Genomic DNA, 13,545 nt, shown 5'->3' on the forward strand with positions numbered 1-13,545 from the left:
TATTCCTGTTTCAGTGTTTTAGTTGTAGAAGTGATTTGTGACAAGATATGAAAAATTAAATGTTCTGAGTAAATCATAGATATAAGTATGAAATGTTGAAGAAAACCTTTTAGAATACTTCTGGAAAATTAGTTTCTTTTCCTATAAAATACTTGTGTATTTTTTTTTTCAGAGTAGCAAGATATAATTGGCCCGTGAAACTTAAAAGGTGTTCTATTAACTAACTAGTTTGACTCTGATTACAATGAGAAATGCAAAGCAATGAAGGAGAAAAACAGTCCCCTCTCATTATCAAATGCAAACCTACAGGTTCACAATGTAACTTAAAAGAAAGTTGGAGAGCATGCACCTGCTCTAACACACCAGGACCGAGTAAAGGTACATTTGTTTTATATGTACATCTGTAAACATACAAGTATAAAATTCACCAGATCTACCCTGTAGTAGCATTGCTTAATTCCCAAATATATAGTTATTCAAAAACTTAAAGGAAATAAAATGTTTCAGGCTGCTTAACTGAGTATTATGGATACTGAGTTCTTGAGCTACTTAAGCTAAATGCTATTTTACATTATATGGACGAGGGAATAAGCATGTCACTTTCTGACGTCTCCTTTACTCCCCACAGCTGGTGTTTTGTTAAAGGGACCAATGACACATGATGACCGACCTGAGAGAAGCGGTCAGCTGTACTCTTGATAGGACGTCAAAACTTACATCGTCCTCAAAGCACTGAATGCACTTAGCTCTACAGTAATCAAGGGAGTCTACTGAGCAGGCCTTTATCCTGGGCTGGCCTTCGGGGTGGAGTTACTGCAGTGCTATGGAAAAAACGCTCCATAGGCTGTAATCTGACCTTCCATGTGGCACCCATGTCTAGGGTTAAGTTACTGACCTCTAGAAAATAAAAAATTCAAAGGCATGAGGACACAGAGAACCAATATTTGGGTGGTAAAAAGGGTAAAGGTGAGGTTGAAACATTTAGTCTCTATAATCAAGTCCTAACAATACCATAATACAGTCTCACATCAGCTCTTGATCAGTTCTTCTCTTAGGAATTAGATAGTGTACAGTGATTAGATACTGAAAAAAAAAATAAAGAAAAACAATTGAAAATACATGAAGAAACAGAAACATGGAATTTCTCACAAGGCCTCAAAAAAACATCAAAAAACAAAACTTACAAAAAGATCTTTTGAAAATAAGTACTATTTTAGGCTCATTAATACACAGAAATCACTTGGTTTTAACTAAGTCATGTTAACTCACTAATAAAAGAGTAAACAAACCAACATTTAAACCATTTTATAATTCCTTGTCATTTCTTGTACCATTCTCTGAAAACATACAAAAATAACTCTGCAGGACTATTCACCTAACCTGTCTCCACGTCTGGCAAAGTCCTGGCCTTGGAAGAGACTGGCCATCAATCTTCACTGTAGATGTCCCCAGCAAAGGGCAGGTGCACGTGACTGCCAGTGACATTGGGCAGGCGAGATAAGTCTGGCAGGCTCTGGATCCGGGCTCTGAGTTCTTTGCGAACCAGGGAAACTCTGGCTAACTTGCGCTTATATTCTTCCAATTTATGTTCTTTCTCTGCAAGGGCTTCCTTTTGACAACGAAGAAAATCTGCTAACATTTGAGTGAGCTGTTTTCTATCATCTATTTCTGCCGCCAGTCTGCCATTATAATCTGCCAGCAACATACAAGCATCCTCTACCATTTTAGAAAGCCTTTCTCCAGATTCTTTATCTGTTATTTTCTCAAGCAGGGACACTTCTTGAACTTAAACAGGCAAAGAAGCTATCCTTTGATGAACTGCTGCATCACCTGAGGCTGCATTTTCTAAATCTTGCAATGCTCTAACAAGGTCGAGAGTCTGTGGTGGCTCACTTGGGGACCCCAGAGAGGAACAATTTTCATTCTCATCCACCTTTATCTGGTCATAAGTCCGCTTCCTGGTCTTCTTATCTCCATAGAGAGCGTGCTTAAGTTGATCTAACACATCATCCTCATAGACAGATCGCTCTTCCCAAATAGACAGCACTCTGCCAAGGTGCTTCTTACAACTTTCATCAGTTTCACTTGAAACATGCTTGAACGCTTCCACAATGACTGGCTCAAAGTCTTTCGTGAACTCTGGTCCCTTCCGTTTGCTGTTCTGAATGACATCATTGGCCAGGTAGAGAAAAGTAAGCTTTCTGTTGGGTTTGGCTTTGCGAAGCTCCCGCTCCCACACTGTGACGATGGGCCGCGAGTGTTTGCGATGGTGGATGAGCCACAGGGACAGGGTCTGTACGCTCTGCTGCGAGTTGCTCAACTCGGACAGCTTCTTCTCCAGCGCCGCCTCAGAGAAGGCGGACATCCCCCCGAAACCACGTCCGCGCCGTCCCACGCCGTGGAGCAGAGTGGAGGAGAGTGTCGCTGCCCTCGTCGCCGCCTCGCCCCCACACCCCACCCTTCCCCACGCCCTCACCACCGCCACCCCCGAGTCCGAGGCCGGCCGCAACCTCTTGTGTATTTTTTAAAAAGGTGTAATTAATAACATAATTTTACCAACAAGCAGTGGACCAATCTAACAATTAGAAACACCAATTTTCCAATTATAACTTAAGCCATAAAATTTAGCAGAGAATATTTATGTTTATCATGATTCAAACCTTAAGTCTCTTTGTGGTTTTTTTTTCCAGAGAACAAGAGGACGAAAGCGAACCTTTGTTCCAGAGGAAGAAAAACATGAGGTTCGAATGAGTTCACTTCTTTTTACTTGTTCACTTCTCTTTACTTGTGTGAACACAGGGAGACTGTCTTGCTTTGGGTGTTTTCCGTTTTCATCCTACTCAGAGTTTTTTGTTGTTGTTGTTGTTTTTCTCATGGCAGGAAAGAGTTCCTCGAGAAAGAAGGCAGAGGCAATCTGTGTTGCAGAAGAAGCCCAAGGCTGAAGACCTAAGAACTGAGTGTGCAACCTGCAAAGGGACTGGAGATAATGAGAATCTCGTCAGGTAAATCGAACACTGAGATTTTGTCTTTATGGGCTAAAGTCAAATGTCCCTCATTTTTTTAAAAAAATAACAGACACATTACAAAATAATTACCAAACAAGTCATTTATAAAATATTGCCTAGTGACAGTGGTGCTTCAGAAATAGATTTTATACACTTATTTACCTGCTACACATGCTTATGATCCAGACTTAAATATAAATCAGATTGACAATATGAATTTTGAGCAAGAGAATTCCTTTTCTCTTGAGAATAAGTTGGTAATGCTTTATATAAAGAAGCTGCAAAAGTGTTTGTTGTGAGGACCTTCGACTAAGGTGATTATTTTATCTCATCAGATCGCTGAGTTTCTAAAGTCTTTTAGTGTGTCATAAAAGTTGAAGTTTTCTCACATTGGTTATTACAGACTTTGATTGGCAAGAGCTTCATTAGCAGCTCCTTATTGCTTTCTAAAATAAATGTGTTAAATGCTTCTCTGTTATGAAATAAAGAAAGGTGAAAAGATGGCCTAGATAGACTTTATTTTTTTTGTTTGATTTTCTTCTTTGTTTGTTTTGTTTTGTACTTTTGAAAAAATTTAAGTAGAACATGATGCCTTCCAGGAACCCCGGCTGGTGCTGCTCAGTGGCCACTCAGGGTTCAGAGACTTCCCATGTTAGCCATTTGCATCTTTGGCTAAAAGAAGGAACTACCAAAGTGCTGAGTGTGGTGGTGGTGGGTTGAAAGCAAAGGGTGCTCATTCAGAGTTGTTAGTTCTTCAGAGGACAGCGTTGCAAAGGGGCACACAGAATGGACGAGAGTGTTTTCTGAGTTCCTTCAGAAATTGTGTTTAGCAAACCTATATTCAGTTAACTGGGGGAAAAGAAAGTAAAATTCCAGAAAGAATAAACTTAAATTTGATAAGCCACATATTTGTATTTTATGAGTTAGTATTTACTTTTAAAATGTTGTCATGTGTTTTAGTCACTAAGAATATAATTTTTGTTTGTGTTAATTCAAAATTATAAGTAACCAAATGTAAAATAGAAGGTTGTCAGGCTTCTTGTTTTTTCGTTGTACTGATGAGGAATAGGACGAAGTAAAAATTCCACTGAAAAAGTAAAGCGTTAGGAGACTTACTAGCTAATAATTCTCTAAAGCAATTTTTTACCTTGTAGGAACTTGTAAATATTAACTTCGTTTATGGCTAAGTTCTCCCAAGTTTAAAAAATACACAGGAATACTTGTCTTCCCATTATAATTTTTGAAGACTATCAAAAGTGGTCTCCTAAGCATAAATACAACATACTGTGTACATAAAACTGTGAACATTTTTTTAAAATGACAGCCTCATACAATTAACAAAATTTAAGCAAAGTTAATTTCCTGGGAGCTGGAAGTAAGGTTGGAGAGATGGATGAGCTTGAGATTCTGTAAGAGTTAGTGCTGGTGGCTGTCCTGCAGCTGTTTGCACCTGTACACATGACTGTCCTTCTTTTGGAGATACTCCATTGAGACTGATGCATTTACTTTACGATCACTAGATTTTTACAGAGATGTGTTATTTTTGGATATATTTAACATTAGAAATGAAAACAATTTTTATTTCAAAAACTACCTTATTCTAGTACAGTTCCATACCATCATGTTTTAGTTGTCTTTTAAAAAATAGGTTTCATATTTTTCTAGAGTTGATAAGATTTTTGAGCTGTACTAGCCTTGTTTATTTCATGACTTTCTTTCATGACTTTCTATTATAAACTTTTTATTCCTAATCACATTATTGCAATATGCAGTGTCTGAAATTTTGTCAGTCTCTTGGAAGGCAAAAATATTTATGTTATTGTAGAATTGATGATGAAAGTAGCTTTTCTGATTTACCTTATTAAAAGAAGAGAGCAGAAATTATCTGTAATTATGCAAGAGAAATCAATAAAGAAGCAATTAAGATGTTTTCATTAATATTTTGAAATTAAGGTGGGTATGATGTAATATCACAAATGCTATTAGTTGTAATGTTATCTTTATTGTACAAAATATGTTCAGATTAGGCACCATTGTTCTTGGAATGAAATTTTTATGTAGAATTCCATCTGCTTAGTAAATTAATTTTATACTTAATATTTGTTACTTTGCCTGGCATCTCATTTATTTTATAATTGTTATCATTATTGTTTGAAAAAGCCTCCAAAAACATTTTTGTGATCATATTGGACCTTTATCATGCATGCTTCCTATTTTCAACTCTAATTTTAGCATATTTAATTTAATATTTGAATACATACTAATTTTTTTATTTGTAATCATTGGTATTGAACCCATGGCTTCATGAATGATCTTTTAAACATGTCTTTATTTTTTATAAAAATATACTCAAGGGCAGGGAGCTAAATCAGGAGAGAACCTGCCATACTAACACAGCAAAACTAAGTTGGATTTCTGATATTCAGAAAAGCTGGGTGTGGATTGTGCAGGATTTTGCCTATAATCCTTTGATAGGGAGGAGAGATAGGCAGGTCTGGGGGCTCACTGACCTGCTGTTGCTATAGCTTTACCACAGGACTTCAGATCTCAGTGCAAAACATTGTCTCAAATAAATAACAAACAAACAAATGTAGACCAAAGTAGACATCAGATGGCTTCTGAAGAACAGCATTCACGCTTGGCTTCTGCTGGCTTCCATATCTGTACCTGCATATGCACATCCATATATCCAGACGCAAACATATACGTGCGTCACTCCAACACACATATACAAAATAGCTCTCAGTGCCTCAGTAGACATGTTATTTTTCATTGTATATTTGTTTTAGATTTTCCTGTAAAGCTTAAGTGCCTTGGGATCTTAATATTATTTTATTGAATGTAGTTTGTTATTTTCTCAAGTTCCTATGAACTAACATCCATAACTCTGTAGGATTTGTTGCTTTGAATTTGAAACGATACCTCTTGTAATTCAGGCTGTGCACTAAAGTCCTTCACGTTCATTTTCTGTTCTCAGTGTAAGTGTTTTAATATTGAGTTTATATGTATAATTTTTCAGATTATTTTATATTTGCAGTTTATCAGTCACCCTTAATTAGTTGGTCCCAGCTGTTATTTCCTGTTTTGTCTGTAAATTTTTCTCAGGTGTTGGACACATTACTTAGCATTTTTGTGCTTTAGTTTTTACCCTCTATTGTAGCTCAGCAAAATTGTACTTTGCTTTAGGTATCTTGTGAATAAGTGCTAAATGATTATAAAATTCTATGTAACATAGCTATTAAGACAGTAATCTTGTATAGCATTGCAAAGGATGTTTATGTAAGTGAGTGTTGTTGATTGGCAGATGCGTTTTCAGTGGTAAGTACTTCTGAAAATATGCATAAATATCAGAAATTATATGTACCCTAGTTTTGTTCAAAAATATTTATAGAATATGGGGGACAAAAAAGTTTAAAATTTGTCATTATGTATTTTCTAAAATGATTAGATTAAAATATTTCCACTAGATGAGAGAAATATGAGAATTATCAAGGTTTTTAAAATATTTAACTTATCTTCAAAGCAATCTTATGGAATTGGAATTTTTTAAACAATACTTCCATTTTACTTTTGGAAGTATTTTGGAAGTATACTTACATTTTACTTTTGCTTTTTATTTTGTTGTTGTTGTTGTTGTTGTGGTTGTTGTTGTTTGTTGCATGGTTTCTCTGTAGCTTTGGAGCCTGTCCTGGAACTAGCTCTCGTAGACCAGGCTGGCCTTTAAACTTAAAAATTACTTGAGAACTTGCTCATTAAAACTATATTCCTTTTTGTTCTCAAAAATGTGCAGTTTAAATGCTAAAGGCCTACATGAGACTTGTTAAAATTGTGGTATCTCTCTAAGCATATATCTGCCCTGATAATGTTCTATATACCTTGCCCACTTCCCAGTAATTAATTTGCTTTTATTTCCATCTATTATGCTCAGAAATACTTGATAAATGAATCATCGATACTTAATAAATTTCATATAAGTATTGGCAGTTTTAAATAAAATCTCTATGATTATATATGAATCTAAAAGCAAATTGGGTCACGATATAAAAATACATGTTTAATAGATACGTTTCAAAGACTTGCTTGTAAAGAAATGCTTTTCAGTAGATGAAGTACAGTGGACACTTGTATGTGTATGAGATAATGAAAGGAACCTGATATATCCATACAAGAGTAGACATGTTGTAATCCTATTTCAAAGTATTTGCTTCTTCAAAAGATAAATTTTAGAGCCAAGAAAGTCTGTCTTCTCCATGAACTTTTTACTCTTCTGTTAAACTGAGAGCAAAATGAACTATATGCCTCATAATTAGCATTAATTAGGTAAACACAATATGACACCTACTGAGAGAGAGAGACCATAAAGTTTCTGAGAAAAAAAAAGTTTTTATCTGTGAGCTCTCTTAAGCTGGCACTTTTATTTTATTTTACATATAGCTGTTAATCAGAAGCATAAGGATAGAAAACAACCTGACACTATTTCAGTTTTACAGCTAATTCTGTACTCTTAAATGTATGCTGGAATTTCATTTGAGTAAGTGGCAGCTTATATAGATATTGGATCATTTTGGCTACAAAGTTAGCCTGATGCCTAAATAATGCTATGAGCACTTTTATTTCCTTCAGCTTTTAAATGTCTTGCTTCTAGATGCTTTTTCCTAAACTAACTTTGATTGTACATAAACTATTAGGGACACTAGAATTTATGTATAATAGATTTTTATTTCAAATATTAATCTCTAATGAGTCTTAAGTTTATTTATTTATTTATTAAAAATTTCCACCTTCTCCCCGCCTCCCTTTTCCTTCTCCCTCTCCACCTCCCCCTCCCTCTCTAGCCCTAAGAGCAGTTAGGGTTCCCTGCCCTGTGGGAAGTCAAAGGTCCTCCCCCCTCCATCCAGGTCTATAAAGGTGAACATCCAAACAAACCAGGCTCCCACAAAGCCAGTCCATGCAGTAGAATCAAAACCCAGTGCCATTGTCCTTGGCTTCTCAGTCAGTCCTCATTGACAGCCACATCCAGAGTGTCCATTTTGATCACATGCTCCATCAGTCCCAGTCCAGCTGGCCTTGGTGAGCTCCCATTAGATCAGTCCCACTGTCTCAGTGGGTGGATGCACCCCTCGCAGTCCTGACTTCCTTGCTCATGTTCTCCCTCCTCCTGCTCCTCATTTGGACCTTGGGAGCTCAGTTTAAGATTTTAAATTTTTAATTAAGTTTTTTTGTGTGAACCAGTGTGCAGGACTGTAAATTTCCTGTATCATAATTGAGTTTTTTTCTCAGAGCTTTGTTTTGACTGATAGTGAAGCTAACTTTGGCTGTCATTTAGTTACTAATTTCAAAGATATCTTCCCTGTTCCCTCCTGGTACACACTAGGCCACTGCCTCCATCGGAGTCACAGCCTCAGCCCTACCATGCTCAGTGTTTTCATGTCACTTAGTACCACTGAAGCTGGATTACTCAATTACTTTAAAAATATAATTTGCTTTTGTTTCCTTTAAGGAAAGGTAGAATTACATTTCGTAGAATTCTTAATTTTACTTTGTTTTGCTTGTAGACATGCTTCATTACTGACTTATTGGAAACTTCTAATACAGAAATTTTTATTTTTCAGAGTGACTGTGTATTGTATGTGTAATGTGCTGGTGAGGAATCATGGGCTTGCTCTGTGACTGAACTCAACCCCACACTCTCATCTTTCTTTGTTGTTGTTGTTGTTTATTTTGAAACAGCCTCACTAAACTGCCTTCCTGCCTGTTTTAACAAATTATGTTAACAAATTTGACAACATATTAAATATTCCTAATTCTCATGGTAGATTGAATATAAAAGGCACAAGTTTCATAGCAAGATCCCTCTCATAACTCATAGCCTAAAACTGTCTTTTGTTTAACTCTTTTAACAGAGTTCATATCAGAGGGGAAGAACAATCCCATAGTCCAAATCATAAGGAATTGTTTGCATTTAAACAAAGGCTTATAATTATGGCCACATCGTAACTTTATTTTCTTGTATTTTTAACTTTTGACTTTGTGGGATGTGGTAGGGTGAGTTTGAGACAGGGTGGCCTAGGCTGGCCTGGGAATGTAGACCAGATGGGCCTTAAATAGGCAAGGATTCTATTCTAGAGGCAGGGATTCTACCTCTAGTTCCTGTTTGGTGAAATTGATAGGTATGTGCAACTGTGCCCAACAATATTTGATTTTTATGTTGTCATTATCTTTAAAACAACTTTAGACCACATTTTGAGTAGATTCCCTTTTTGTTGCTTTAAAATTGATGGATTAAACCTCTTCAAATGGAAGGTGGTTTTCTAGCCACTCTGTGTCTCATTGTTTATGACAATAAAAACAAATCATTAAAAGTCAGTTAGACCTTTGATGAGTAAGTAGCTGTTTTGTTTAAACACCTTTTTCTGGGTTCTGATTTTTACCCCTTAAGTTTTCACTCCCTCAAATATTCATTTTAATTTATTTTTTTTTAAACAAGATCTTTAGCTATGTAGCTGTGCCTGTCTTTTATTAAAAACTGAATGTTCTTTCTACATTTTGGTAGGCAGTATTGTGAATTGAATGATTTATAATCAGTCACTCTGTTGGCTAGAACCCTATGTTTGTTTGTAACTTGGAAACTTTTCCTTCATCTCCTCTTGATTTAATTTTCTGTTGAAACTAATAATAATAATGCCTGCTATGTAGGTTGTCTGGAACAATAAATGTGATGATATAACACATGGTTAATGTTCCACATATGCAAAGAATTGCTATAATAAAACATGTAATTTTTTGCATGATCTCACATTCTACATGTTCATCTTAGCTACCCAGTAAGGTAGGCAGTTACTGCCACTGAATTGGTCTTGGTGAGAAACTAAGGCACAAAGTCAGGTTACTTCCCAGAAATTGTATATCTCAAAAATAATGAATTTGAACTTGCACCATCTGGCTCCAAATTCCAAAATGCTGGGTACTTTACATTTTAGTTCACTGTCCAAGCATGTAGCAGAAACTCTTAATCCTAGCATGTGAGAGTCAGAGGCAAGAGGATCAATAGTTGAGTGCTGTCTAAGTTACATACTCACATAGTGATTCTCTGTCTCCAACCAAACAAACCAACTTGGTTTTAATAAATATATTTGTTACAGACTGGGTGATGGTACTCATTTCATGCTGATTTTGATTTTTTTATTTAGTGGCTTACTAGACTATCTTCATTTTTTTCAGTTAAGTGAGTGCTAGAACCTTAATTTTTTAAGCATTGTTTTTTTTAATTAAGCAGATTTATTAAAATAATCTATTCTTTTAACTTTATATGTCACTGTGTCATTCTTTACCTGTATTTTATATTGAATAGGGAACACAACACTAATGATGGGAATGGAGCTCTTTCCATGCTTCTCTGGGATACTTGATATTTGAGAAGCTACTTGCATATTAGAAAACATTAAGGTACATCATCATTTCCAAAGTCAATTAATATAATTACATTGTACTTGTATTATATACAATTAAATGTCACATGCATACAGCGTTAGCTCTCAATATAACATACACATTAAATGGCATCTAATTTATTAAAATTGCTGTTTGTGAAATTTTTCAGTTTTTAAATTTTTAGTAATGTTAATTATGTTCACATTTAAAAATATTCTGTGGTTCTTTTGTCTTAGGAACAATGCATCATTGCTGTAGGTTAAAGAAACCTGAATATAATGCTGAGCTGTAGAGAGGGGAATAATTATTTGCTGTTTTATGCAAAAACAAGTTTACTCAAGAATTTAATGTCACTATTATCATTTTATAAGTGAACTTTGTAGATCAGATGTACCTCACAAAAGTTGGTCTTGCGAGGGGAGAAGGGAAGGAGGAAGAGAACATGAGGGAATGGGATAGTGTGGGGAGGAAGGACAGAGCTGAGAGCAAGGAAAGAGATATTTGGACTGGGCTCTGGGGTCAAGTTAAGCTCTTCATTTTTGAACAGCAAGTACATTACCGAGTGAGTTGTCTGCCCTACCCCAAAAATTGACTTGAAAATATCCTTTAAGTCTCACATTCCATAATTTTGTAATATTGTATGTAAGGAAGAGAAATTTGGATATACAAAATGTTACTCAGCTGTAAGAAATTCTGAATACAAAAAGATTTGGTGATTACTATTTTTAATAGTATCAACTCATAATATTTTTTTCTCATTTTGATTTTATATATTTTACAGACTATATCTTGTCTGTATAAGTTAATTATAAGGCATTCGCTTTTCATTTATTGTTTATAAAAAGGTTTGTAGTAGAATTTTGCTTTAACTTGACAAGCTTGTCATCTTTGTTGAAATCAAAATAAGCTGATTTAAAAAAACACAATGAAATGTTTATAGATAAACATGACTTATGTCATCTGGTTAGGTGTCGCATATCTTTTATTGCCTGTATTGCTACGACTTTACTGGGAGATTGTTCTATTTTAGTTCTTAATGATGAAACAGTTTCCAGAAACAATTACAGAATTAGCTTTTCATATTATAGTGCATCTAATATAATTTAAAGATAAATGTAGGCAGCCCCTACATACAGCAGATACCTTTGTGAAAAGAGCTCCCTCGTATTTTGTTGTCATTTTCCAGAGTGACCTCACATTTTATTAAGAAAATACATATCTAGTATTGGGCGGGTGCTGTAAGTCGGCTCAGTAGCTGGCGTTCACCACTGCTTGTCAACAACAGTTATTCTCGATCACAGCATTACTTTCAGCCGGATAACCACCAAAGTCACTGCTCTGTGGTGTCCTGAAAATGCCATAATCCTTCAAATGCCACATTAAATTGAGAGAGAGAACCATCAGTGCCTGTACAGTTATGTAAAGGATGAGCATGAACTGAGTGAGATGTTCTGGAAGAGCTGTAACCTTTCCCTGGATGTGTGCGTTTCCCATTACAGTTTTGACACAAAATGTTGCAAAATGATTTAATGGTGGCATTTTGTTTTGCTGACTTTCCTTTTTTTCATTAAAAAGAAACCAAAGTGAGGTTAGAAATGTAGGGGAAGAGTGACCAAGCACTGAATTCTATAAGAATCTGCTTTCAAAGTTAGTTAATACAAATATTTAGAAATGTTCATTTCCCCCTTTTATATTGCATGTTAGCTTTACCAAACAGAATCATTATTCTGTATTGTCCAGGTTGCCTTTTCTACTGCTGTTTTTCTTGTTCTGTTTTTTTGTCAGAGCCCAGCTTCAACAAAAGTATCACTTACTAGGGTGGGGGCATGGGGGTTAGAAAATAAGTAAAGAGAAGGAAGATGCCAGTGAAAAAAACAAGCAGAAACATGTGATAGTACCAGGAAGGAGTTCCAGTGAATAGTCAAATTGCCTGTGCTTAATTTCCATTTGCTTAAAATACTCCAACCCCAAAAGGTAGGAGTGAGAACAAAACTTCATTAACACGATGCAAGGAAAGGGACACACTAGTTGAAGGTTGCGGGCTACAGTCTTAGTTAAACAGTTTAAGAGCAAGACAAGTAAGGCTCACACTCAAGACCAAAACATTCTACAGGCAGACCACTTCCTGGGTGGAATCCATTGTTATCTCCTCAGGGGTATAGGAATTTAGTTGGGTCCTTAGACTTTTGTTTGAGGTAGAAACAGACAATAACCTTGAAGGACTAGAAGTAAATTCTAACTCTCTGACCTTTGGTCGGGGTGGAATGACAACAACTGTGAGCAAGCAGAAACTTCCTGACATTCAGACAAGGTGGAAATAGGTGCACATTTTTGTCAAGGAACTGTGATTATACATGGCATTTCAACAAATGAGGAAAGCTTTATAAGCTTTATTTAAATTATTACACAGACTTAACCTGTTTCATGTGCCTTTGTTTCTTATTTTGCTACCGGTGACTAAAACAGTGAGATTGTTTGCATAGACTCCTTTGTCTAAAAGATGGATACCTGATAACATTGAGATTCACATTTATGTTGGGGATAAATGTCATTATCCTATCGTGTCATGTCATGTAGGACAGAGCTCACTGATACCTATGGAAGCACAGCAGATGACAGAGTGCAGTTTGTAAGGCATTTACACTTACATTTTTTGTTTTGTTGTTGATATGGAAAACCACATTGTGTGCCCCGTCACATAGCTTCTTAAAAAAATGTGAGTTTGTTGTATGTGCATAATTTTAGTGTCTCCTTTTATGAAAACAGTGCATCAGATTAACTCAACATTCTTTTATCTTTTTGCCCATAGAATGTTATAAAAATAGTCCTTTATCAAAGTTGGAGTAGCTAAAATGCCACCCGTTCTTTCTTTTCCTCTAACAGATTTCAGCAGGAGACTTCATTTTTTTCCTTTAAGAAACTCTGGTGGAATTAGATTCTGTTTGCTGATGAACATTAACCATTGCTTTTTCTCCCAAATGTGTTAACTGAAGGACTTAGATTTTGTTTAGAAACTCATCATCTTCTTTAATTTCATTCGAACTGTTGTCCATATAAAACTAAGATATTATGTAGTGTAACTATATGAAACTTTACAGCTTCAACTACA

The 13,545-nt window shown here is 35.6% G+C and overlaps 1 protein-coding gene and 1 pseudogene across 5 annotated transcripts in view; one reads left to right on the top strand and one right to left on the bottom strand.

Annotated features, from left to right (window-relative positions):
* The window catches only part of Phf14 (PHD finger protein 14), a 135,735-nt gene that overhangs the window by 67,467 nt on the left and 54,723 nt on the right, over positions 1-13,545 (top strand). For all 4 annotated transcript variants that reach the window (XM_048448967.3, XM_048448966.3, XM_087901812.1 and 1 more), the window contains 2 exons: positions 2,691-2,741; positions 2,881-3,002. In XM_048448967.3, coding sequence (XP_048304924.3) covers positions 2,691-2,741; positions 2,881-3,002 — 173 coding nt within the window. The remainder of the gene's footprint in view (positions 1-2,690; positions 2,742-2,880; positions 3,003-13,545) is intronic.
* Positions 923-2,434, bottom strand: LOC148117829 (regulation of nuclear pre-mRNA domain-containing protein 1A pseudogene; annotated as a pseudogene). Its single transcript, XR_015736632.1, has 2 exons — positions 1,381-2,434; positions 923-1,083 (listed from the first exon to the last, which is right to left on the bottom strand). The product of XR_015736632.1 is annotated as a regulation of nuclear pre-mRNA domain-containing protein 1A pseudogene (transcript).

This window comes from Myodes glareolus, chromosome 25, assembly GCF_982192425.1.
Source record: "Myodes glareolus chromosome 25, mMyoGla1.1, whole genome shotgun sequence".
NCBI classification, from domain to species: Eukaryota; Metazoa; Chordata; class Mammalia; order Rodentia; family Cricetidae; genus Myodes; species Myodes glareolus.